The sequence below is a fragment of the Prinia subflava genome, chromosome 1 (genome assembly GCF_021018805.1).
Source record: "Prinia subflava isolate CZ2003 ecotype Zambia chromosome 1, Cam_Psub_1.2, whole genome shotgun sequence".
NCBI classification, from domain to species: domain Eukaryota; kingdom Metazoa; phylum Chordata; class Aves; order Passeriformes; family Cisticolidae; genus Prinia; species Prinia subflava.
In genome coordinates this window covers 42812003-42835694 of record NC_086247.1, presented here as the reverse complement: position 1 = coordinate 42835694, position 23692 = coordinate 42812003, and the positions used below count along the sequence as shown (strand labels likewise).

Sequence of the window (23692 nt, the reverse complement as noted above, 5' to 3'; positions counted from 1 at the left end):
ATGTTTTTAAAGGGATAAGGTTTTGCTTTCCCTGAAAACATTGCATGTGCTGTGGTTCGTGATCTGTTTCTGGCTCCCATCAGGATCCCCGGGGTGAGGAAGCTGTGACCCTCACTCCATTTGTCAAGCAGCAGCTCAGTCTGTTATTCTGCCTCTGAGTGTAGTGCATGGGATGCACTTCCCAAAAGGGCAGAGACACCCAAGGAATCCCTAGGAAGAGGCTCCCAGCTCTGAGGTGAGAGATGGGGATTAGCTGCCTGTCACCCCATATTAAATACACCAAACATATGAGATGAGGTTCAGGTGCAGTCTGAAGTACTTAAGTTCAGGTTTCGTGGTGATACGTGTCAGCTGGGTCTCTCTATACTGTAATGGAAGTCTAGACACCTGTCACAAATAAGGACATACCAGGTAAGCATCTGATTCTCAAAATGTGCCCTACACTTTAATATGATTCATATCATTAAAGCTTTGTGTTGGATATTGGTTTAGCAACCACTGGTGGTTCAGGTTTCCTGGTTTCTGGGAATGGAGGGAAGGACGTGGCTCTACATCTACAGGGACAGCGTGAGAGCTGCTGGGGTCTAACCAGGGCTGCTGTCTCTGCTTCCATGTTGTTCCTTTCTCTCCCCATCAGTGCAGCAGAAAGGTCATTCTCTGCGGAAAGTCAGCAGTTGGTGGGAGGAGGAGCAAGGTCTTTTCCTGTGGTCTCATGTTCAGAGGGAAGCCATGCTTTCCATGCCATCCAGAGGAACTCAGCAGGCTGTAAAGTGGGCCCACAGAAATCTCCTCATGAGCTTTAGCAAGGCCAAGTACGGGGTGCTGCAGGTCCAGAGAAGGTGGTGGTTTTTCATGTCCCATTTGGAATCCAGAGAAAGTGGAGAAATGGAGTCTGCGACCTAACATAAATGAAAGAACACAAGGGACAAGTTATTTCATGTTTCAAAATCTAATAAGCCTACCACTGTCTCATTTATTTAGTGCTAGTTAATATATATGTTGCTCTCTGTGTGCTGCACTAGCTGAAGATCCTCCAAACTTTAAACAGAGCCTCTTCCTTCTTTTATAGCCTGCTGAAAACCTGGCAGGTTTCTCTGCCCTCTGGCAATGAGTGTTTCCTTAGGCCTGTAATGTAGATGTCTTCTCGGGAGCTAAAACTTGGCTAGCAAAACACAAAAGGAACCACTGTGTACTGCCATGGCACGTGGGCCAACTTGGCCACTGACGGCGCTGAGCTTACATCCCATTTTTTAATGGGTTTTTTATGGCCTTGGGGATTCATTAGGCTCACAGATAATTATGTTTCTCTGCTGCTCAACCCTGAAAGGAGAAAAAGTGGGGAAATTATAGTGTATAGAATTTCATGTAAGATTGAATGTGATGTTCCTTCATGCTGCTGAAAGTAAAGTACAACCTTATAAAACTGCAAGCCAGCAAATTCAAAATTCACAAACAGAAATACTTCTCCAAATAATTGATTTATTAACACATAGATTAATGATTAATTTATCATTAGTATGTGGAAGTTAGCATCATGTGGTAGATGATCCTGACAGACCAAAACCAGTGAGCAGAATGAGGTGGTCAGACTTAAAAAGAATCTAGACAGAAACGTGCCTGATCTACATTTTTAACCACACATTAAAATTGGGCAGTAGCTTTTGCTTCAAGGCCTAAGGGGATTAACTCGCTTTATGAAATAATAGCACACTACCTTCACTGGCACACCAAGTACTACATAAAAAGTTGACAAGTATAAACCTCTCTGAAAAATTCCTCTGAGGCTGGTGTCAAAGCCTAGGCAGCGAGGTGGAATGTCAGCATCACTCAGTCGAGTTGGTCTCCAAAAAACTCCATTTAAACAGAGTGTGAAATATTCCACACTAGACCATCTCCAGCTATTCCTGTTGCAAAGTTTAACTGATAAGAAAATAGCTGAATTTTTTCTGTTCCTTGACATACACTGCCCTATGAATGGAGTCATGGGCCCTGGGCTATGAAAGAGACCCTGCCTGGCTGGGGCAAGGCTTGACTTCTACAGAGAAAAGAGGAAATAGTCATACCCCTGTTTGATCAAATGAACATTTGAATTGTACTGATTACAGTACATAAAGATGATCAATATCTATTTTGGAAATACAACTTCTTGCTCATTCGTCTATTCAGAGCAGTAAAGTGTTTAATTCGCTCTCTTCTCCACCTTTGCTCCTCATTGAAAGCCACAGAGGCGATTACAAAGGAAGTCCAGCAAAAAAAAATGCATTTCAGAGATCTGGACATTAGGGATTTTGCTCTCCTACATGAAAGAATCTTGCTAAATGTCAATAAAATTTCATCTCCAGAACCTCATTGTGAAAATGGGAATTTGTAATTACAGCCTCTGACATTTCACAATTGACTGCCTTGATTACAGTGGGTAGTAGCCAATAACTGAAGAACTTTTGTTACTTTTGCAAAAGATACCTTGAAGTATTGGGGGAGCACCACTTAAGCCTCATTAGTGAGAAAAATTGTATTTTCTCAATGTCCTTTTCATGGGACGCCTTTACTGTTTCTAAAGATGTGATGCTATTTCTTGATAGGTTTCCCAACCATATGGCTGTCTCAGTATGGGTGTTGCTGGAGATCCTGACAAATGACAGTGTCATCTATTTGGTATCATTCTCCTTGGTGACCCAATAGGCAAAATCAGGCCCTGGAGCTGGATTCAGCCTTGATGGTCTGTGGATTTTGTCAGGCAGTCTGTGGGGTTTCCTTATTCTGGGGACGGGCTGTCTCTCTCTGCAGTTATGCAGTGAAAGACATATGTACTCTGTATGTATGTACTCTGCTCTGATGTCTAAAAGCATGGATAATTTTTTGCCCTTTTTCCCCCAAGCAGTGGGAGATAACCTTCCACCCTGGCCATCATTCCCTTTCCTAAGTACTCCATCCTGTATTGTTGCTAAGTGCACATCAGCTTCAAGCTTTGCTTTTGACATCATTTATGCTTCTGGCTGAAGAGTAACCTCAGTAAGAGAGGTGCAATATAAAATTAAAATATTTGCTGTCCTCTCCTCTTTCCACTAGTGAAATTAATTTCCCTTTGCATTAGCCAGCCCAAAGCTGCTTTCAGAGAGCGCCGACTTCTACCGAGATCTTCCTGCTGCTGTGCATTTACTTTGCACAGCAAACACTGTGAGGCCCCAGTGCTGCCAGTCAGAGGTGCTTAGGCAGAGCACTTCTGGATCCAAATGATACTGGAGTCTTAGGCCCCATTACCCTGTCTGCTCATCAGTCATATGTATTTAGATATGCATGTGTATTTAAATATACACACAAACACACTGACATACATATGTGGAAGGCAAATTTGGTTTCTACTGGCTCTTGTGATGCTTTTAGGAACACAAATGACTGATACAAAATACAGTGTCGAAACGAATCAACTCAAATCGAGAGATTGAAGAGATAAATGATATCTATTCTTTTTCTGTTCCTCTCTTCCATAACCATTTGAGTATGGGAAAAGCCAGTGGCTCTAGGGTGGAAAGCTGAAGCCAAGTTGATATGTGTCTGCCATGCAAAAATATAATCCTGTTAGTGACTAAACCTCCTGGGAAAAATAATCTAAATCTGAAGCACTTCTACGTGGGCTTTTGTTTTAATCTCTAAATCTTCCATTGCTTCTTAATAATGCCATTGCTTCTACTTAGCTTTTTTAAATATATTTAACAATTCTTTCAAAGGCAGATGGAAACCTCATGATGGAACAGTGTCGAAAAATTCCTAAGGGTGTAAAGGACATATGCACAAAAAGAATACAAAAGGACCACATTCTCAGCCATAACAATGCTAAGTCTGGTTTATACAAATCAGAATCCAAACAACAAAGGGTTGAAATACAGAAGTCTGGAAATTCCTATGCTGTGATTTCAAGCTTATGAAGCCAGTCAAAGGGAACTCATGTAATGAAAAAGTGGGCCCAAAAGTCAGCATTAAAGAACACACTAAATATTTCTTTCTTAAGTACTGAAATAGTGAATTTATTACTTTTTGCCTGTATTTCTAGTTGATTTTCTGGCAAAAAACAGAATTTTAAATGAGTGGAAAGGATAATTACAATTGATACTTAGAATTGTGGGTTATACTGATGTAGAACTAAATCTAATTCAATGAACTTTAAAGATTATTACCTAGTCAAGCTTAGGGAACTGACTCATTTTCTAAAGTCTGGGTGACTTAATGAATGTAGCAGTGAAGCATGTAGCATGCATCAATGTACAGATGTGAGTCTACCATTCACGTCTGTCTTATATGTATATGTTACTGCTTTAGTCTGGTTTGGGATTAGCAGAGAAAGAGGCACAGTCACAGGCTCCCTGTCATTCCAGAACCATTTCATCTTTTAGTTCTGATCAGATGCAATTTTCTTCCTGAAAATTATGAGTGACAATGGACAGAGTAGTTTTAGAAATATTGATGTAGAGCTAAATTTCTATATACTACGATTGCCAGTGCAGTTAGATCATCTTGCAGTAGGACATGATTCTGTACATTAAACAGGAAATCTCTTACAAACATTGTGTTCCCTGGTAGAGTAGACTGAAGATCACAGAAATTCCATTCCCAAAAACTTAGACAAAACTTCATTATATAACCCCGTCATTAATCCTGTCGGAATTTAAAAGGAAACATGGCTGCCATTTTGCTAATCTCACAAATATTGGTTGTTTCTTTTTTAAAGCATGATGACATGTCCTCACTGATGTCATTAATTAATATCATTAATTAATGTGGAAAGCTGTGAAGTAATGCCAAGGAGTTTGGATGATGGACAGAAGTTGGCCCAGTGCAACTCTGGACTACTATTGCCTTACAGTAAGATTCAGAGAATTCCCAGAAAAAACACATTTCACCCTTTGAATGTCAAGAAAATGAACTTTAAGAAGTAGATGAACTTAGGAGAGCATGTTCATTCTCATCTTTGGGATGGGGCTGAACACTGGGGCTGATAGGTGTTTTAGGGGCTAAGTGTGCCATGCCGTGTGTGAAGTCATGTTTTTCTCATGCAGCGCAAATAAACCAGGGTTTCTGTAATGGCAGGTGGTCATTGGGGGCCACAATGGCTGTAAAAGGAGAATGAGGATAGCAGGAGGAATAATAAAGTTAAGCCATTGCATGCTTCAGGACATTTGGGGAAAGAGTTGGCAATGTGCCTTTTTGCCCCAAGACAAACTCCTGGGTGAATTTGGGTTTATTAGCATTTATGTGTTGTAAATTGAAAGTAGAGAGCCAGGTATGGCCTCATCTTGAACAAACCAGGGACAAAACTCTTCTCAATATAACAATATGTCCTTTGCTCATTTTGGATGCAGGCATATTCCCCATTTTTCAGCAAAGTCCTTCTTCAAGGTTCCTAGGGGTTAGGTGTATCATTTAAAGGCAATTGTCAGGACCTACTGGCAGGTACAGATGAAGTTTGTGCAATGATGTGATCCCTGTGTGCTTTTTCACTTTTGTTCCCAGGGCTGATTTTTTCACATACTTGTAATCTTCTAGGTCCAAAAAATTCTCAAAGCACTTAGGATAGGGAAAACATAAGTGTGATAGGTGTCTCCCAGTGCCACTGTATCACAAATAGTAGTAATAATTATCACTGTACAATATAATGAGATAAACAGTTTAATACTGAGCTTAATATACATAATAGATGTGCTCTGAGATCTTTACAGAACAGTGTACTGATGTGTGTTCCCACAAAACAATCTGTCTTTTTAAAGGTCTTATTTCTCTGTATGTTAATCCACATATATTGTGCATTTCAGTGAGTGTTGTCAGAAATATGCATTTTCATTGAACAGATTCTCATAAAATGGATATATAAAACATGTCTACCTTCTATTTTTAAACAGGGAAGGACATGGAAAAATTTCCGTTTTTGCTGTCAAAATGGCCTTGGCAACTCTTTGTGGAGGAAAAATCATGGACAAATTAAGATGTAAGTGATTTTTTTACCTGTTAAAAATTGTTATTGTTGGAGAAATAATAGCACAGGTAGAAAAGAGGGAATTAGGATAAGTTACAGTTTCTTGCCTGGGTTTGGGAGTTGCCCTACGTTTATCTCCAAGTAAATCCCACTAAATGTTTGGTTGAACTTCACACTGTGGCTTTTAGAGACAAATTACATACATTGAGGTTCTTACTGGTGGATTTTTTTTTCCATCGTTGTTATTGAATTTCGAATACAAATAAGTGCCTCAACATCATGAAGCATAATATAACAATTTCTTCTGATTATTTTTTAATGTCAATGTCTTTTCACACATAGAAGAAAAATTTATTTATGTACTGTTTATATCTTCTTCCATGGGGCATTCTTATGCCATGTGTTTTGGTGAACACATTCTCATTTCATAGGATTTATTCCCAGTTCCCCAATAGCAAAGGCATTGATTACTTGTAGCTGCAATGGAAGACTTTCTGTTTAGTGACACAGTGTCTGTAGCTCAGGTGCAGAACACCATTTTCCAGATTTTCTGACCAAAAAACCTTCAGTTTCCACTGAGCCTTCTACCTCAGCCCAAGAAAACTGAGTTTACAAATTACAGTTGCTTAAAGCAGACAAGTAGAAATCCCAGGTGCTGATTTAGTCTTCCAGATTTGGTGCCATTTTTTAATACTTTATTTCTATGTAGAAACTCAAATACAGACTGAGCTAAAGTTATAAATTTTGCACCATTTGTTCCCTAAGCTGCTTTAAGAATAGGAACTGGGTCCATCCAGTGGAAGACTGAAGTACAATAATGATTTTTTGGGTCAGCAGTCCTAGAGTCCTGTTGTCAGAATTTCCCTTCCAGGTTCCTGGAAATGAAGCAGCTGACATGACAGCCTGAAAAACAATAATGTTCCTTAGTCAGAGAGCTCCTGCTAAGCAGAGGATAATTTTAAACAAGAGGAGAAGTAAGGGCTGACAAACTGACATCACTGCAATAATAAGAGTGTGATATTTTTATACATAAAAAAGGGAGAAGAGTGAAAGTAATATATTGGCAAGACCTTCGTTGCTTTGTGCGTCCAAGACAATAATAGCTGACTTAATGAACCCATTGTCAGGATTTTGATTTGACATGGTAAGCTGGCATTAAGCAAAAAGCTGATGTAGCGTATCTTGTCAAATCAGAGCCTTCCTATCTGATTAAATTACTGCCTCATGCCATGCATCAGACTTTGCTTGAAAATGACCACACACAAAGAAAAACAAATCAGGAATATTTTAGTATTAAAATCAGCTATTTCTTAATATGCAAATATTCTTCTTGTTTTCTGCTGAAAGAAGTCAGAATTACAGATGCGTTAATAATGGAAGTTTCCATAAGCCAAACATGTTTCGTACTTCTCTTTCAAATCAGATGATACCGAACTCAGAGCAAATCTGTAGCTCATAATGAAGCTGCTGTTCTTTCCTTGTCTTTCCTCCCCTCAGATATTTTCTCCATGATTTCTGACTCCAGCGGGGTGATGGTTTATGGCAGGTATGACATGTTTCTGCGCGAGGTTCTCAAGCTGCCCACCGCTGTCTTCGAGGGGCCTTCATTTGGTTACACCGAGCAGTCGGCAAAATCCTGTTTCTCACAACAGGTAAATGAGGAGATTCAGGATCTCAATCACCCCAGTGAGCAGGCCAAGACTCTTCCTGTCTTACACATGTGCATATTTACCCAGGAAACACAGGGTTGGATAAGGGAAAGGTGCACTCCACTGATTTCTGGCGGGTAGATTTGGTGCCTTCAACAGGAAGCTGGTCACTGTAGGCTCCCCATATAACCACGAAGAGAGAGGTTTAGTCAAAAAGTGATTCAGAGCAAGATCTTGACTTGCATGTTCCTAAATTAGGGAACTTCCTAGTTTAAGCACCTGATACATATATACCTTTAGGTATTACATATATTTGTACCACAAGGCATACTGTCCTCCACTCCGTTTATTTGGTGTTGGTACAAGCATACACAAGACTAACTTCTCCATACAAAGCTGAAGTCCCACCAAAAAAAATCAAACCTCATGTTTTCCCAGTGATAGACACACAAGTTTAGGAGTGAGAAGAAAATTACCTTAAAACATTTTTTTGTAAATGGGTATCAGTATACATTAGAAAATCCCCAGTGAAATAGGGTCGGGAAAGCAATGAATTTATCCTGAAGAAAATACAAGATTTTTCTGCAACTCCATAGGTACATTCTGTACACAACAGACTCCATAGGTACACTGAGTACAGCACATTGGCTTCAGCTAATAGCACTTCAGAAGATTCCATAATTGTGGCAGATTGTCCACTTCTCCAGTGGAGAAAGACAGAATTCCTCTGGCTCTTTCCACACATCACACTGTGTAATGCCATAAATATGTAGTAAGGGAATATGCTGAAACTTAGACAATGTTAGAAATAAAGTTGTATTTTCCTTCTCTTTATCCTTTCATTTGCTAAGTGAATACTGTTGAACAAGTAAGTTCAATGGAGCAGGAATAGTGTAATTTTTATGCAAAAGAGCGTCTCATTTTTTGTATTCTCTCAGTTTCATCACTAGTCAATAGGCACTCCAGTGAATTGAAAGGAGATGTTGAAATTCATTTATTGAGTCATCTCCCAATTTATTTTAAATGGTGATGTTGGCATATGTGAAACTAGTCTTCTTTCACAGAGGGAGCCTTAAAACAGCACTTCATGTTGTGTTGAAGAATTTACATGGTGAAGTGACTCCTGGTAGTTTTGTATTAAAATAAAAGAGTGCTCTTGCATGGCAACAGGGCATTCAAGCTTGCATATTGGACATGCTGTTATTAAAGATGGAAAAAGGAATTTCTTTTCCTGAAAGAATGTAATTCAGGCCTAGTTTTTATCTGGATAGCCATCAGAAATGTCACTTGCTTTGAGATTGCATCCAGCTGATTGAACCAGATGCATTGAGGTACCTTTAAAAACAACATCTTCAAGCAGGCATTAGATGGTTTTGTTTACAAACTCCACTTAGAGCTAACAAGAGTTAAGTCTCTAACTGATGTAGATACACAGCAGGTTTACAAAGCTGCTGTTTTGCATCTGGAGGGAGCCAAGTAGTCTTGCAAATCTTGTCTGATATTTCATTTAAATTGACTTTATGTAGTTCTCATTACATCCTCACTAGGAATGAACCAGAGTTTTGAAGTGAAATTCAGATCTTTATGACACCATGATAAATGGTATTAACAGTCTTAGTCACACACAAGTCATTCTTTCTCTCTCTTATATTGCATGTAGCATTATCAGAAGTTGATACCTTGAAAGAAGTTTCACACTCTCACTTGTTCTCACATTGGGTAACTTCTGCTTACCAAAAGCCTTTCAACCCCCTCATATATAGAGATTCTTCAATTTCAGGGAAATAAAAAATTCTGGGAATTACCAGGTTATTGTGTCAAATCCATTCACCTTACATCTGAAAGGATTTTTCCTTTTGCAGAAATGTTTAATTATTCCCAGTTCTAGTGGTTTACTTGATCCAACCATGTATTTTCTTCTGCCTGTGAACCACTGCTAGACTGAATGGCTATTCAAAGCAGAAACAACAGTGTTTCCTCATCAGCAGATTTGTGAGACAGAACTGCTGGAGCAAGTGACTTAATGTTTCAGAATGCAAATCTGTGGCTCAAAAAGGAGTTTTATCATCACCCCTTTCCCCCATAGGTAGGATTGATGTGATGTTATATCGTATTTGTATTAAACACTATTGTTACTATTGTAAAAAACACTTTAAAAAAACTATCCCAAACTAAAAAGATAGGCGCTAACTTCATTTTCTTAGCACTTGTCTAAGTGTTATTCCACAAACCTAGACTCCATCTGTGTGTAGTATATATTTAGAAAACAGCTTTTGGTTTAAACTTTCCCAGCAGCTGAAAGAAAGTTGCAGGAGGAAAATGTATGGAAATTGCTCTGGCAGTGTTCTTTTAAGGGACACTGCTTTTTTCTCTAATCCATAAAATCAGTGATCACCGGAGCAGTTTGGCCATAAAGTTGTCATTGAAGCTAAGTTGCTTTATTTGCTCCCAATCACATTTTAAATTTATATCTGCTTTCAAAAGCCCACTGCTTTGTGGAAGAACTGTTCTTGCCTCCTCATCTGTTTGTTTGTTAGACTGGTCGAGTGTATCCCTTCAAGTGCAGAGGGAAGATACAAGGCTACTCAGCTCTGCAGTGTGGGGCACTGGAGGTCCCTTCTTTTCCCAGGCTTCCTTCCACCTTCTTTTGCTCTGTGTTCCCAAGTTCTGCAGCAGACAACACAGACATTTGCTGGCAGCATTGGTCAGCAAACCTGTGCCAAGCATTCACAACAGAAAAACAAATCCACATCTCCAAAAGAAAGGTCCTTTTCTCTGAGCTGATGCTTCTAGCACAGGGTGCCTGTTTGGGAAGTGGTTATCAACTCTCCATGGCTGGGAAGGTAATTCATACAACAAGCAGGTGGTAGTATTTGACTGGACTTGCACACTGCAGTTGCTGTGGGGAAAGGCAGTATTCCAGTGAGATTTAGAGCTCATATTCTGGCAATTTCTATTCATTAAGAAGTCAAGCCCATTTTCACAGTAGACTGAGGTATTTTCTCCTAGGGACAAACATCTTTATATCTTTCCAAATATCTTGCAATATTTCAACCCTGAGACTGTTGCAGTGTGAAATGTTTTCCACTGATCACTCAGTGTATAAGAGAAATAATGTCTTTATTTACATCTGGTGGTAATTGTGTATAAGTGCAGCACAGATACTCCATCTGGAAACTTCAGCTCTTAGAGGAATTCCATAACACACAGAGATGATACGTGTCACTGCATAACTGCTGCTTAGCTTCCTCATGGGGTAACCACAGTTCTTTAGCAAGTTAAAGCAGCAGCTTATGCAATCAGATATGAAAATTTAGCCATCCCTTTGGATATGGGGATGCTACTTAAATATGTATGTCTGTAAAACATATCTATATATATTCTCAGCAGGGCTCAATATTTTTGCATCTTAAATTTTATTTAAGGAAGGCTCAGTTACAGATTGAAAAAACAAATGAATTAAGGTTTGTGATTACTTTTCCCAGACACCTAAGAAATTTAAGGCCCTAGATTGCATTTTTAAAATCCACAGGTATATCTTAGAGTTTAAATCTCTTTGAAATTTAAAGAGGCATAGATCTCTGAGTGCTTAAAGGCATGAAGAGTTTCGGAACAGTTGCAGTCCCTGAGCGTATGCAATCTTGACATCCCACAATCAGAGCTCACCCATAACTAGTTGCCATTGCTCCTTAGGCAAACAAAATTTCTTAAATTATGGTAACAGATTGCCTGTGCTGGTCTCTCCTTATCCTGTATTTCTTCCAAATTTGTACTCCCTTGCCAATATTTTCTCTCATTTTGTTTTTTGGAGTACCATCAGCAGTGATTTTTCATTTGAAAACTGGTCATACACAGTGATACCCTACATGCACCTGTACTTGTCACACAATACTCAAAACAGATGAGAACATGCAAAGTTGAATACCACCCTTAACCACAAAGCATCTTCAGGCAGTGACTCCAGAAGAGAGTCTAGAAATGAGTGGGAGCTACATGTCTCCAACCCAGCCTTGTGAGAATGACTTCTAGTCATCAGTCGTATCATTGTACTGACTAAAAATAGTCTGGGAAAGCTTTGCTAGTATCGCCTGTTCTTTTTAGTAAATCAGGGCTACAGGCAAACAGTGTTTGAAACTTATTCCCAAGTGTTTCTGTAGAGACAAGACAAAATAATTCTGAGATGTCTAATTACTGATTTTTTTTTTCTTTTGTGTGTGTGTGCATGTTTGTTTGCTTGTTTGAGCAGAAAAAAGTCACATTAAACACTTTCTTGGATACTCTCATGTCTGATCCCCCACCACAATGTCTAGTGTGGTTACCACTTCTGCATCGACTGGCAAATGTTGAAAATGGTAAGTAAAGAGACGCAAGAATAAACTTTGGTGTGACAATTTTTACACTCTGTAGATGATTTTGTAAAAAGTACTGTACTGGGTTCTTTGATTCCATGTGCTATTTTTACAGTGACTGGTAAAATATTTGAAGAAGTTTGTTGGTCATTCAACCAGGAACATGGCTTAAATTTTGCTGTGCTCAGGAAGTTAACCTGATCATGTCTCCTCTTGTGCTCTGGATAAGCAAAGAGCAATAACACTTTGTCTGTTCACACACTTACATTTGGTGAACTGTCAAGATCACAACTTTTCTTAGCTATGACATATGGCAGCAGAGAGGGAACAGCTTGGCAGTTTCCGTTTGTGCAGTATTCCTGGCAGGAGATGTCCAGTGCAGTGCAAAACACCAGCCAAAAGGTCCTTAGGAAGGATCTACTCCTAAGTCTACACTGCCAGACCATATCCTCTGAAAAGGAAGTTCCCTGTGGATGGTGTGCATCCATTTTTGGTGATAAAAGGAAAAGAAAAAAAAAGTTATACGTGTTCCCGTGCCAAACAAATCCCTCTTTCACTGAAAGGCACCAAGGTGGGTAAGGTGATGTTTCCAAGTCCTTTTTGGCTGCAGAGAAGCCTATCACACCTTCCTCAGGCTCTTGTCATCCATCCCTGTCCCTCACCAGCTTCACAGTGTTTCCTAGCCTAGAGCAGAAACCATTCCTGCTGCAAAATTCTAGCAAGGAATTAAACCCCTGACACATTCAACACTCATCCAGATTTTCCCAGACTGAACCTTATAACAGAAAGGCAGAGGGTGCCTGGAAACAAGGGGATGTTCAGTACCCTGTGGTAAATTGGGTACATGCTGTAGCAAGGAAAGAGGAACAGAAGTAGCACTATTGCCCAGAAAGTGCTTCAAAATATGTCAGTTGGTGCTTTAGCATGCTCAGAGGCTTGCCTCCTTTTCATTGTCTTCTTCTGAAGAGAGAACGGGTCCCTCCAAAGGCCAGCTTCCCAAATCTGGGCATCCAAAGCTACATGTTCAACTCCATGTATAGGTACCTGAATGACACCACTTGTACAGATGAGACAGCAGTAATTAAGAGACAGTAACATGTCTAAGTACACTTTCATCCTTTCAGTAGTCAAACAGCTGAGTTTGACTTTTCCTCCAAGGTGCCTCACTTCAGCTGCTTAAAGCACAACAAAACATTCTGCTTCTCCCAGTGGTGCAGCTGCAGAGGGTTTTCCTGTATACAAATTTTCTCTATCACAGAATAGTTTGGGTTGGAAGGAACCTTAAAGTTTATACAATTCCAACTCCCTGGCAGGGATACCTTCTACTAGATCAGGTTGCTCAAATCCCCATCCAACCAGGCCTTGAACACTTCCAAGGATGGATCATCCACAACTTCTTCAGGCAATGCAATCCACTGCCTCACCATCCTCACAGTAAAGATTATTTTTGCTAATACCTAATCTAAATCTACCTTCTTTCAGTGCACGCATTCCTCCTTGTCCTATCCCCACATGCCCTTGACCGAAGTTCCTCTCCATTTCTCTTGTAGCCCCTTTAGGTACTGGAAGGCTGCTCTAAAGGTCTCCCTGGAGCTTTCTCTTCTCCAGGCTGAAGAACTCTCTCAGCCTGTCTTCACAGGAAAGCTCTCATCTTGGTAGCCCTCCTCTTTACTCTGTTATGTATTCTGTTGGACACTGAACACACATTTTTGCTGCTGTGAGCAGGAGGGACAGATGCCAGCTCAGAAGTGAAGAAGGGTTTGGTGCCCAGTGTAGGAAGCGTTGCCCATTGCTTAGCACAGGTTGCTGTATTTTCATGGGTCAGAGCTGTCGGCAGCATCCAACGCTGCAGATTGCTTTAAACAAAGAAGGGAACACCCTTCAGTTTGGGGTTAGTCCATAAACCTTTTCTGGGTGTTTCTTTGTTCTGGTTTTTGGCTCACCGCTTCTTTCTCCCGCAGTCTTCCACCCCGTCGAGTGTTCCTACTGCCACAGCGAGAGCATGATGGGGTTTCGCTACCGCTGCCAGCAGTGTCACAATTACCAGCTCTGTCAGGACTGCTTCTGGAGGGGCCATGCCAGCGGTTCCCACAGCAACCAGCACCAAATGAAAGAGTACACGTCATGGGTAAGGGAAGGCTCCTGCCTCGCTGCAGACTGCTTTGCCCTCCAGCCATCAGAGAAGTCCCCAGCCACAGCTCTGGGCAGCTGTCTGGCTCAGGCGAGCTGGGAGCTGGGCTGGCACTTTGGATTGGTGACCCTGTCTGGGAGGCTCCGGCCTTGGGAGCCATCGGGAGAGTGTGGAGGTGGGAATGATCTTTTCTGGGTGAGGATCTGGGGCGCCTGTGACGCTGTGTGCCGCGGTGAGGGCAGCGCAGGAGGGGCTGGCAGCAGGGCACCAGGCTCATGGCAGCTTCTCCCGTTCCCACAGGACTCACGGTAAAATCCTCATTGGCTTGCTCTGTTTGGCTACGTGTAAATGAAATGATGAATACTTAATGCTCATTCATCAATATTTTCAGTTGAGTGGCTGCAGCATATGCGTAGCATTTGGGATGATCCTGGCACTGTAGATTTGAGCGTGATCACAGGCTTAGATCCACTTAGTACTGTTTACTGTAGACAAAAGCTCACTTCAGTCTATTTGTTGTTAATCAAAATAACGCAGTGTTTTTTCTAAGCTGAAATAGAAGTATCAACAGTGGCTGGAACCTTAACCTTCCCTGAAGGGCATGAGACCTGGGGACTCAGCTTTCCATGGACTGGAGCAAAGCCCCAGTAGAAACTCTTAGTTACAGAGCGTCAACGCACTTTGGGGTTCAAATCCAGAGATCTGCAGAAAATACCTAATTAATCTCAAACGTTTCAAAAGTATATTGTTAAAGGAAAGTTATGCATACAGCAAAAACTCCCATTTGTATAATGCTTTGTGCTTATTTTTTAACTAAGTTCGGAAGTTTTATACTTTTAAAAAGTTTAGTCTTCTGTTGATGGAACAGGGAAGGGTTAAATTTAACATGGTTTGTTCTGTATGCCAGTCATACAGCCCTGCACTGTATCCCAGCAAATCTGGGTCTGTAATTGTTTCTGTGGGTCCTAATTGCTGCTTGTTGCATAGACACAAATGGCCAGAGTTTAGTATCTGAATAGGAAAAGTGCACACTATATAGGTCAGGCTCCATTCCTAATAGCAATTTGTGCTATAAAATCCATTTTTTGGTGTATCCAGGGAGCTGTAATTATAGGTAGGAAGTAATTGGAAAACTTAAGATTTCTGCTCAGCAGAAGACAAAAATGTGACCACATGCCTAGTGCTTTCAAATGTTTCCTTGCCAGAAACAAATGTTTTGCTTCAAGTCTGAAGTTGCCTTTCTGTGGCATTTATTAGCATTTGTGCAAACCTGGGTAGCATTCTCCATAATGTATCAGTATCGAGTTCCACATGCAGATTGGCAGTGTTTATGGAATCAGTGGAAATCAACTGTTCTCAATTCAGAGTGAAATTGCATTTAGAATGAAAGAGAAAGAGTTTGAACTTTACATATTGAGGTTGGATGTCTCCAACAGAAATATTTCATTATGGGCTTGGTGAAGATCATGTTAATGAAGGATGTGTATGCACAAATACAAAACCCTTTCTGTCAAATTCCAGAAAGATTTTTCAATTTCAACCTGTAGAGCTGTGTTTGGGGAGAGGAGACAGTGTAAGGATCAGTAACCCTCTTTTACTGGCAGAGAACTGAATCACTGAATCAGAGAGCTGAGTTGAATTCCCTGAGAATCCCTCACAAAGCCTAAAAGACACCTTAGATGTTAGAGATTCTTTGGAAGGGAGGTTGAGTTTGCTCCTCAACTGCATAGTCTCCAAACAAAACAGAAAGTGGAAAATACTGATTTTAATTGTTTTTGACACACTGATGAAAATTATGCTTCTTGCACAGACCCTCCCCATCTTTTGGGGGAAGTGACAGTACATCAATCTCTTTTGACGTGCTGTTGCCACAGTGGGGCAATTCCTGGCAAGCTCCTGTCTCAGATTTGTATTCTCCAGTAGTCAGTGGCCACAGGAGGTGGAAGAGAAGCTTTGTAATAGCAGCTAAACAGTACAGGGTACTGGAGGTGAGGAGGGAAATACTAGTGAGGGGGAAGAACAAAGCAGCCCTAGTGTCTGGCCCACATCTAGGAGGGAAATGGAGTCCCATGCAGTGTATCCATGGGGACAAGGATACTCAGATCCATTCTCCTTGCACTCCCGAGCTGCTGAGGTACAAGCCAGCAGCAGTCCTGGCGACACAAACTGTGCTGTACCTCCTTCAACACTGCCTGAGTGCAGCACTGCAAAAAAAGCCATGGCAACTGTCCCTATAGATACACAGCTGCTCTGAAGGCTGCTGAAGGTAACAGTAATCCTTCCCCAAACAGAGCACTCTGCCTCACCAGACTCTGGGGTGGGAGGGGGGCAAGGGGCATGTCAGTCCATAGGTACTGGGCTGTTAGAGCTTCCTGTTGTTTTGTGCTTCCTATAGCAGAAACAGTATGCACCTTACTTGTCCAGATTACCTCTACCTTCCTTGTTCCTCCCAGAAATCACCTGCTAAGAAGCTAACTAATGCACTTAGCAAGTCTTTAAGCTGTGCTTCCAGCCGTGAACCTTTGCACCCAATGTTCCCTGACCAGCCTGAAAAACCTCTAAACCTGGCTCATATTGTGTAAGTATCTGTGTGCTGTAGACAAAGTAAGCTTTGTTGTAGGAGTTGCTTGCACCAGGTGTAGATACTACAGCTCTGAACAAAGCAGGAGGCAGACGTGGCTTGTCCAGCTCAATGCATCACAAGTACAAATTTGCTGGCAGGGATATTCAGTGTAAAAGTGTTCTTCTGGTGTGACTTCACTTGAAAAATCAATGGAATATATACGTACAATCAAATACTGGGACACAACGTTGGAATGTCCCCATTCTCCTCAAGAGATGTCCATGCAATTTCATGGAGTTTCAGCACTTTGGGATGTATTGATGCTGAGAACATCAGTTCTGTCATCTAGAGACTCTTAAATTCAGTGTATCACAGGTATGTCTTGACACAAGGCACCAGAGAAAAGTGAAATCCGACCACTTTTGTAAAAAAAGGTGTCAGAGGTCTCACTGATTTAAGTGGAGCCGTGGCTTCACCCAGCCTTGAAGAATAGTGTTAGTCTGCATAAAAAGTGTGCCTTCAACTGCCAAGTCAGTTGAAAAGAGTCTATTATCCTTATGTTTTGATATGTTGAGAAAGCAAGATTATTTTTTGGTATGACTAGCATGTCACTACTTTCTTTCTGCAGGAGTCAAGAAATCCAAAACAAAAAGAAAATGTATTTGGGCAGAGTGGGGAAAGTACCACTTTGGATGGATTTTTTTCTAAAGCATGTCCACTACCCATAGTAGCAGACACTGAGATTTTCTTATTTGTCAATTTGGCTTACCTTTGCTTCTTGGGTCTTTTTTTAACCACCACCAAAGGGAAAACCCATTAAATTTCCCATAAAATTAAGACATTGGTTGGAAGAAAGATACAAAGAAATTAAGTTGGAAAAAATGCTGAATACTGTCTTTAAAGTATTTCTCTTATTCTGGTGTATTTCTTTAGAAAATATCTTTCTCAGCCATGTTCCCAGGGCTTCTGACTGAAGCATTTTAGGCAGCAGCTATTAGAATTATATTTATATGCTGCACATCTATATTACTGGCTGCTGGAACTGCTCTAGTCTGTTATTATTACACATACTGAGTTTTGTCCATCTTGAATATTTGCATGTAACATCTTCAAGGGCAGGTGTACCCCAGCCATTGTGGGCTGTGCAACACCTGGAAATTTCACCCAACCTGCCTGACATTTTAAGGATGAATTATGCTGATGGTCTTCCTTACACGGTTATAGCAGAACTTCTTCAAGGTGTAGGAGAGTGCTCTGGTCTTCAGAGACAAGGTGCCTCTGACAGATGCATGGTGCCAAATACCTGTCACACTCAATTGTCAGTTTAAACCCCTGCACCTCTTTATGGAGGAGTGCTGGGAGAATGTTGTTCTTTGGCAGAAGTGATCCAGAGTTGGATCTGCTGAGCTCCCTCACTTCTGTGCCTGGCCCTGCTGGCAAGTCAGAGATAATTTCACAGGGCAGATTTTGGCCATCCTTAAGTGAACAGGAGAGAGAGAGAGAGCTTGAAACTGAAAGAGAAGCCTCTGTTCTCTGTTGGCTGGAGGATCTTGAAGGCTTGGGGATATGTCAGAATATAAAAGGTAGTGAAAACTGGGATACTGTGAATGGATTAAATGCGCTTAGGCAAGGCAAGGGGAAAGTACCATAATTAAGTAGGAACTCATCCAAATTTTTGCTGTGAAATTAGCACCTTCCCTTATTCCTAAATATACAGACAATTTATAGTGATGGGATGTGAGAACAAACCACCATCTCTTCTGTTTTATGACAGTTTCTCTTTATTCATAGATTGATGGTAATATAACTTGGCAATATATATTGGCTATAATGATGCATGAGTGAGAAACCTGTAAGTTGTGGAGGTATCATGATCTACAGCATAATTGACACAAATTAACTGAGGGGAGGGGTATGCTACAGAACCTTGTCGAGAATATCTTCTCACTGATGCAATTTTTATTTTTAAACATAATGGAAGTTGAGAGAAACAGCTCTGGGCAGGAATCCAGGCAAAAAAAGGGGGGTTATATTTGCATTAGATGGAAGAATTTTGGCAACAAAACAGTATCCTTTTCTTAGCTTCCAGCTTAAATGGGGACAAGTACTCCCTGCATTACTACAGAAACTTTGCTTTTGATTGTTCTTCCACCTTTGACTGGCACCAGACAGAAAGACTGCATGGTTTTTTTGTTTTACTGGTGCCATGCGAAATCATGAATTAAGCAAGAAATACATACAAGGGCTCATCTACAGAAATAATTATTAAGGTGTCATAAACCTGATGGTAGAACTCCTCCCACTGATGGAAGGGTCATTTTTCCTCTCTGTACTTAAGATTAGCAACATGAAAGAAAGTCCAGACTGCAAAGATAATAAATGGCATGCCCAGGACATTGTGGAGGCATTTTTCAAATACATTCTGCACTGACCTGACTTCATTTTCATCTCAAGCCTGTGGAAGCATTATTTTTGACATCAGTGTAAACAGGTTAGAGCAGCCTGAAGCACTTTGGAAAATTCTTCCTATTTAATTTGGTTCATTACTGAGGATATATGTTGTGCCATAGCATGCTTTTATTACATAGCATATTTCAATAGCATTTAGTGTTTTCCGTCTCCTTGAGGACAATTAATCCAGTATAAACAGCTCACTTTTATCAGAAAGCTTAATCACTCACTTTCAGGAGTTTAACCTCAGAAAAACATAATTTATACTCAGTAGCTGAGTTTTCCTTTGCTTTGCAATAAAGTCTGTTGTTCTTGTCTTACCACATCACACATCTCTATGTGTTTTAACATCCATTTGATATTTCAGTGGAACCTGAGGACTGTGACAGTGGGCATCAGCCTTTAAGAAACTTGCCCTGGGAAAGCTCTGGATTAGTTTAATATTTTTTTCATCATAAGAATTGACAAAGTAATGCTAATCAGGAAACCTTAGCAAAGTCTTGAAGTTTAAATATATTTGTACATAAGAGTAACTTTGCTTTTGTAAACAGATTAATGACCTTTTATGCATAGAGGCTCTCATGCTTTTTGCAGAATCAGGATCATAAGAATGGAGTATGTCCAATGTATTACCATTAATTACACATATTAAATTGACAGTTTAATTAATGATCTCTTTTCCGTTTTATTCTGCCTGCAAAAGAGATACTTGGTGAGTATTTTTCTTCTTTAGTACACTTGTTGGAGGAAAAGCTTGGAAAAATTGTGATAATCTCAGTATTACCAAAAAAAATAGCATTGACCACGTCTCCATAAGTACATGGAAGACAAAGGACTGCTTCTCAAATTCATGACTGATCAGAACTGATCAGGAGGTTTTCATATGGTTCTGCAGATGCAGGGTTAGATTAAAACTGTATTTTGATATAAATAAATAACAATCTACATCCTTCCTCTTTCTTTTCACAGATTTAAACTTCTTAAAATCAGTGTGGCATTATCATGCTGAGAAATTCGGTCGGATTTTTCAAATACCATATTTTTTGCCTGTTTTATAAGAAGTTACAGGACAAAATATATAGTAATAGTTCACTTCTATGCAGAACTGGCTTTCTTGGAAATGCTTTGGTTGACCAATTGTCTGCACAATTGGTGCCCAGTGAATATTTTGCAGATTGCTACCATATTTTGATTTGCACATCTGCAGAATTCAAAGAGCAAAATAGATCTTCCACAGAGCCTAAAGCCTATATTAACTAAATTGAGGTCTGAATTACATGTGGCTTCAGATTCTGCTCATACCTGATTGAACACCCTGTGATTTGAATAACAGACCTTTTAGTTGTTCCTGAGCAGATAGATCTTTTGCTCAATGTTCCATAAGAAGCCTGCTAAGAAGGGGAAATTTCTCCTTAATGGATACAGGAGGAGAAAATTATACACAGGTTATTTTTAAGAGTAGACAGTAAAAGAAAGCGGAGGAAAATTCCTTCTTGTTTCATTTGTTGTAAAAGCAGGAAATGAAGAATGTAATAATGAAATCATCATTACTAATGGGTCCTCTTGAACTAAATAGTTACTCTAAATTTTGACTTGGGGGTTTGATATACCAGTTAAAAAGCTTTGCCATCAAACCAGTTTAAAATTCAGCGTGTATTTTATGGGGTGCTGAGGGCTTGGGTACACTGTGGTCATTGTGATAGCATGGAGCTTAGCACCAGCAATAACTTCATGAAAAGATGTGTCATTTATTGGCAGTTCCACACTGCAGACCTCCATGCTACCACAGAAAACTGACTGCCAGTTCTCATCCTGGCTCATTGAAAGCAGGGACTGCACCCTGGACTATTGCCTCTGGAAAGGAGCAATGGCATCATGGCTGCTCTGCCTAAGGAGGGGGAAAAAGTTAAGCAGGTTGCTTAAAACTCACCTCAGAACACACAAAGGCATCATTTCCCTCCAGGCCTACATACCAATGTATTTCTATCAACTTCTTAAAACCACAGCGTCTGTAATTTGAAACTATTACTATGTAAAGCAGAAGATGCCAGTTGCAAAGTTACTTTGAATAAGCTCATTCTGTTCTACATAAATAGTGCTGCTGATGGAGGGGGTTTTGGTGCAAAATTAATGCAGCTAGATATTTTGCCTTTCAGGCCCCCCCGACCTGTAACCAGCATGAACGACACACTCTTCTCCCATTCTGTTCCCTCAGGAAGTCCCTTTGCAAACAGAAGGTGAGTTCTTATCCTTATTTAAATCAAACAAACTGTATGATAGTGGTAGGAGTTTCAGTTTTCAGTTCCCTCACAGGGGTAAAAAAGCCCCTAAAACAGTAAAATCAAGAGACGTGAGCAGAGAAATGCCACGGTCAGTTTGGACTGATACCCAGACATCCAAATGGAGAGCTGGAGTTAAGGCACCCCAAGCTCCCCACAGCACAGCACTGAATTTCAGCTCTCATTTGAACCGTTCTGACCCACTAAAATGTGCTCACATCCAACCCCAGGCACCCTCCCATAGGGATCCAAACTGGGCTACTGTTGAAAACCATTTTGTAACAGCACTATGGAATAGGAGCTGGGATGTGCCTTTGCCTACTGGGAATGCCTGCATCATACTGCAAGATATGGATGAACAAAGAGAAGATGTCTTCATACTTCCAAGATACAGCAAGACATCCTTTCTGCTGTTAAACCATTCTGATTTTCATTAAAATCAACAAGGGAGAAGGCGTAGTCTTAGAATGAGGTGACTGACCCTTCAGTAAACAAGCCAGGGAAGTCTCATCAGAAATATAACTCCCAAAGAGGAGGTGCTTGCAGCTGACTGTGTACATTTTGACTCAATATTTTGGCTCACCCAGCCAAAATATGTGTGTAATGTTTGCTAGCTGTCTGACCCAATCTATGTGAGCCTACAAATGTACATAGGTAAGAAGGTGGCAGAAAATAACTTCCTGCTGTCTTAGGAAAGATGAGCAATGTGTCTGCCTTGGGTGCATTTTATTGCTTGACTCCTGCTGTGTGTGTCAGTGCTTCAGCATTCCCATATGACTAAACACAATCTCTGGGTATGCACAGCTATGTATTTTAACACCAAAACTGAAAGCAAACACTGCAGAGTCAGAGTAAAGATGGTTTACTACTTCTTTGATTTATGAATCCTGTTACCACGAGCTGTAAACTGTAAATTCCCAGTGTTGTCTTAGTGCCAGCAGGTGTGACTGAGATGCTTTTTGAAAGCCAGCCCCAGAGCAGCCCCCAAGGCCAGATCTGCTGCCTATACAGAGAGACTGCAAATGCAGATCCATTTCTGTTGTTGGAATATATGGGGGTTTATGTGCAAGGCAGGGTAATGTTTTTGTAGCCTCTCCAGGAGAGGTCACTAAGAGCAGCGCTCTTTAGGAGTGTTGCTGATGCTTCTGTGTGTTCCCTGTGCTTGATCAACAAAAGTACACTTTGCTCCCCAGGCCAGGGGCCTGCAGTAACACAGCACTGTCTGCTGTGCTGCTTGTCTTTCTTTGCCTGTGAAACACACCCGATTATTTTATTTTGTCTGCTTTAGTAAATGACTATCTTTAACTATCAGTTTTAAACTTACATGCTTCCTGAGCTGTTAAAATGCCTTTTTTTCCTAGGAAGCACTCCTTGAAGTGAATCCCCTGAAGGCAGGTGATAGTACCACCCCCCTCAAGCATAGACTTGTCCCACCCCAGACTTCCTTATAATTGGGTAGTGTGACATCCCTGTACAGTTAAAAGTTACAATAATGCAGCAGTCATTGACGTTAACATCAACTCTTCTAGAGTTAACTGTACCGTGATATGTAAGGTAATGACATTGATTGTATATTAGAAGTTCTGTAACTTTTGTTTCATTTACGTAGCAGGATTTTAGCAGTTTGACAGCTTATTCTCCGTATTTTTGTTTTCACCTTTTACAAATTAAATTTGCATCTTTTTATTGGAAAGGAAAAGCACCCTACAAACAGCCAAGTCAGTATTCTTTCAAAATAAATTACATTTATTGTTACGAACCCTATCTGAACACTGTGCTCTCTGTCTATTCTTTTTGAGGTATTAACAAGGTTTCATTGTTTGAATCATTCAGGTTACTTGGGGGTTTTAATGCAGCCAGTCCTGTGGCTGATGAGCATTCTCTTATAAAGCTGTATGTAAATCAGCTTCACAACAATTCACGGTCAGTATGACAGCACTAACCTACTAATCGCTGTAGTTCTGTAGCTCATGCACTAAATCATTAGCAATTCTGCTAAACTACTCAAAATATTCTTTAAGGAGGGTTCTGATTGGCTAGAGGGTTTCTGTGGCTCTAATTAGTCTTTTGAATAGACTTCCTGCTGGCTGTGGGCTTTGCCAACTTCTCTTGCTTCTGCGCAGCACAAGTCTTTCATTTTACCCTTTCACGTAGGATTAATATTAATGTGTCCAGTGGAAGTTGGAAACGTTGCTTTTGAAAACTGGAAAAACCACACCTTTATGGTTCCATCATCAGTGTATGACTTGCCTGTTGTGTTCTTGAGCAAGGACTGAAAGAGGCTTGCACAAAAGCCTGGAAA

The 23692-nt window shown here is 40.6% G+C and overlaps 1 protein-coding gene across 15 annotated transcripts in view; it reads left to right on the top strand.

Moving 5' to 3' along the window:
• DTNA (dystrobrevin alpha) overlaps positions 1-23692 on the top strand; it is a 222719-nt gene that overhangs the window by 156323 nt on the left and 42704 nt on the right. For 12 of the 15 annotated variants that reach the window (XM_063394714.1, XM_063394688.1, XM_063394720.1 and 9 more), the window contains 7 exons: positions 5895-5980; positions 7466-7620; positions 11864-11969; positions 13928-14094; positions 16551-16675; positions 21268-21348; positions 23224-23313. In XM_063394714.1, the coding sequence (XP_063250784.1) occupies positions 5895-5980; positions 7466-7620; positions 11864-11969; positions 13928-14094; positions 16551-16675; positions 21268-21348; positions 23224-23313 (810 nt within the window). The remainder of the gene's footprint in view (positions 1-5894; positions 5981-7465; positions 7621-11863; positions 11970-13927; positions 14095-16550; positions 16676-21267; positions 21349-23223; positions 23314-23692) is intronic. The other 3 variants (XM_063394665.1, XM_063394754.1, XM_063394747.1) reach the window with 1 other exon arrangement.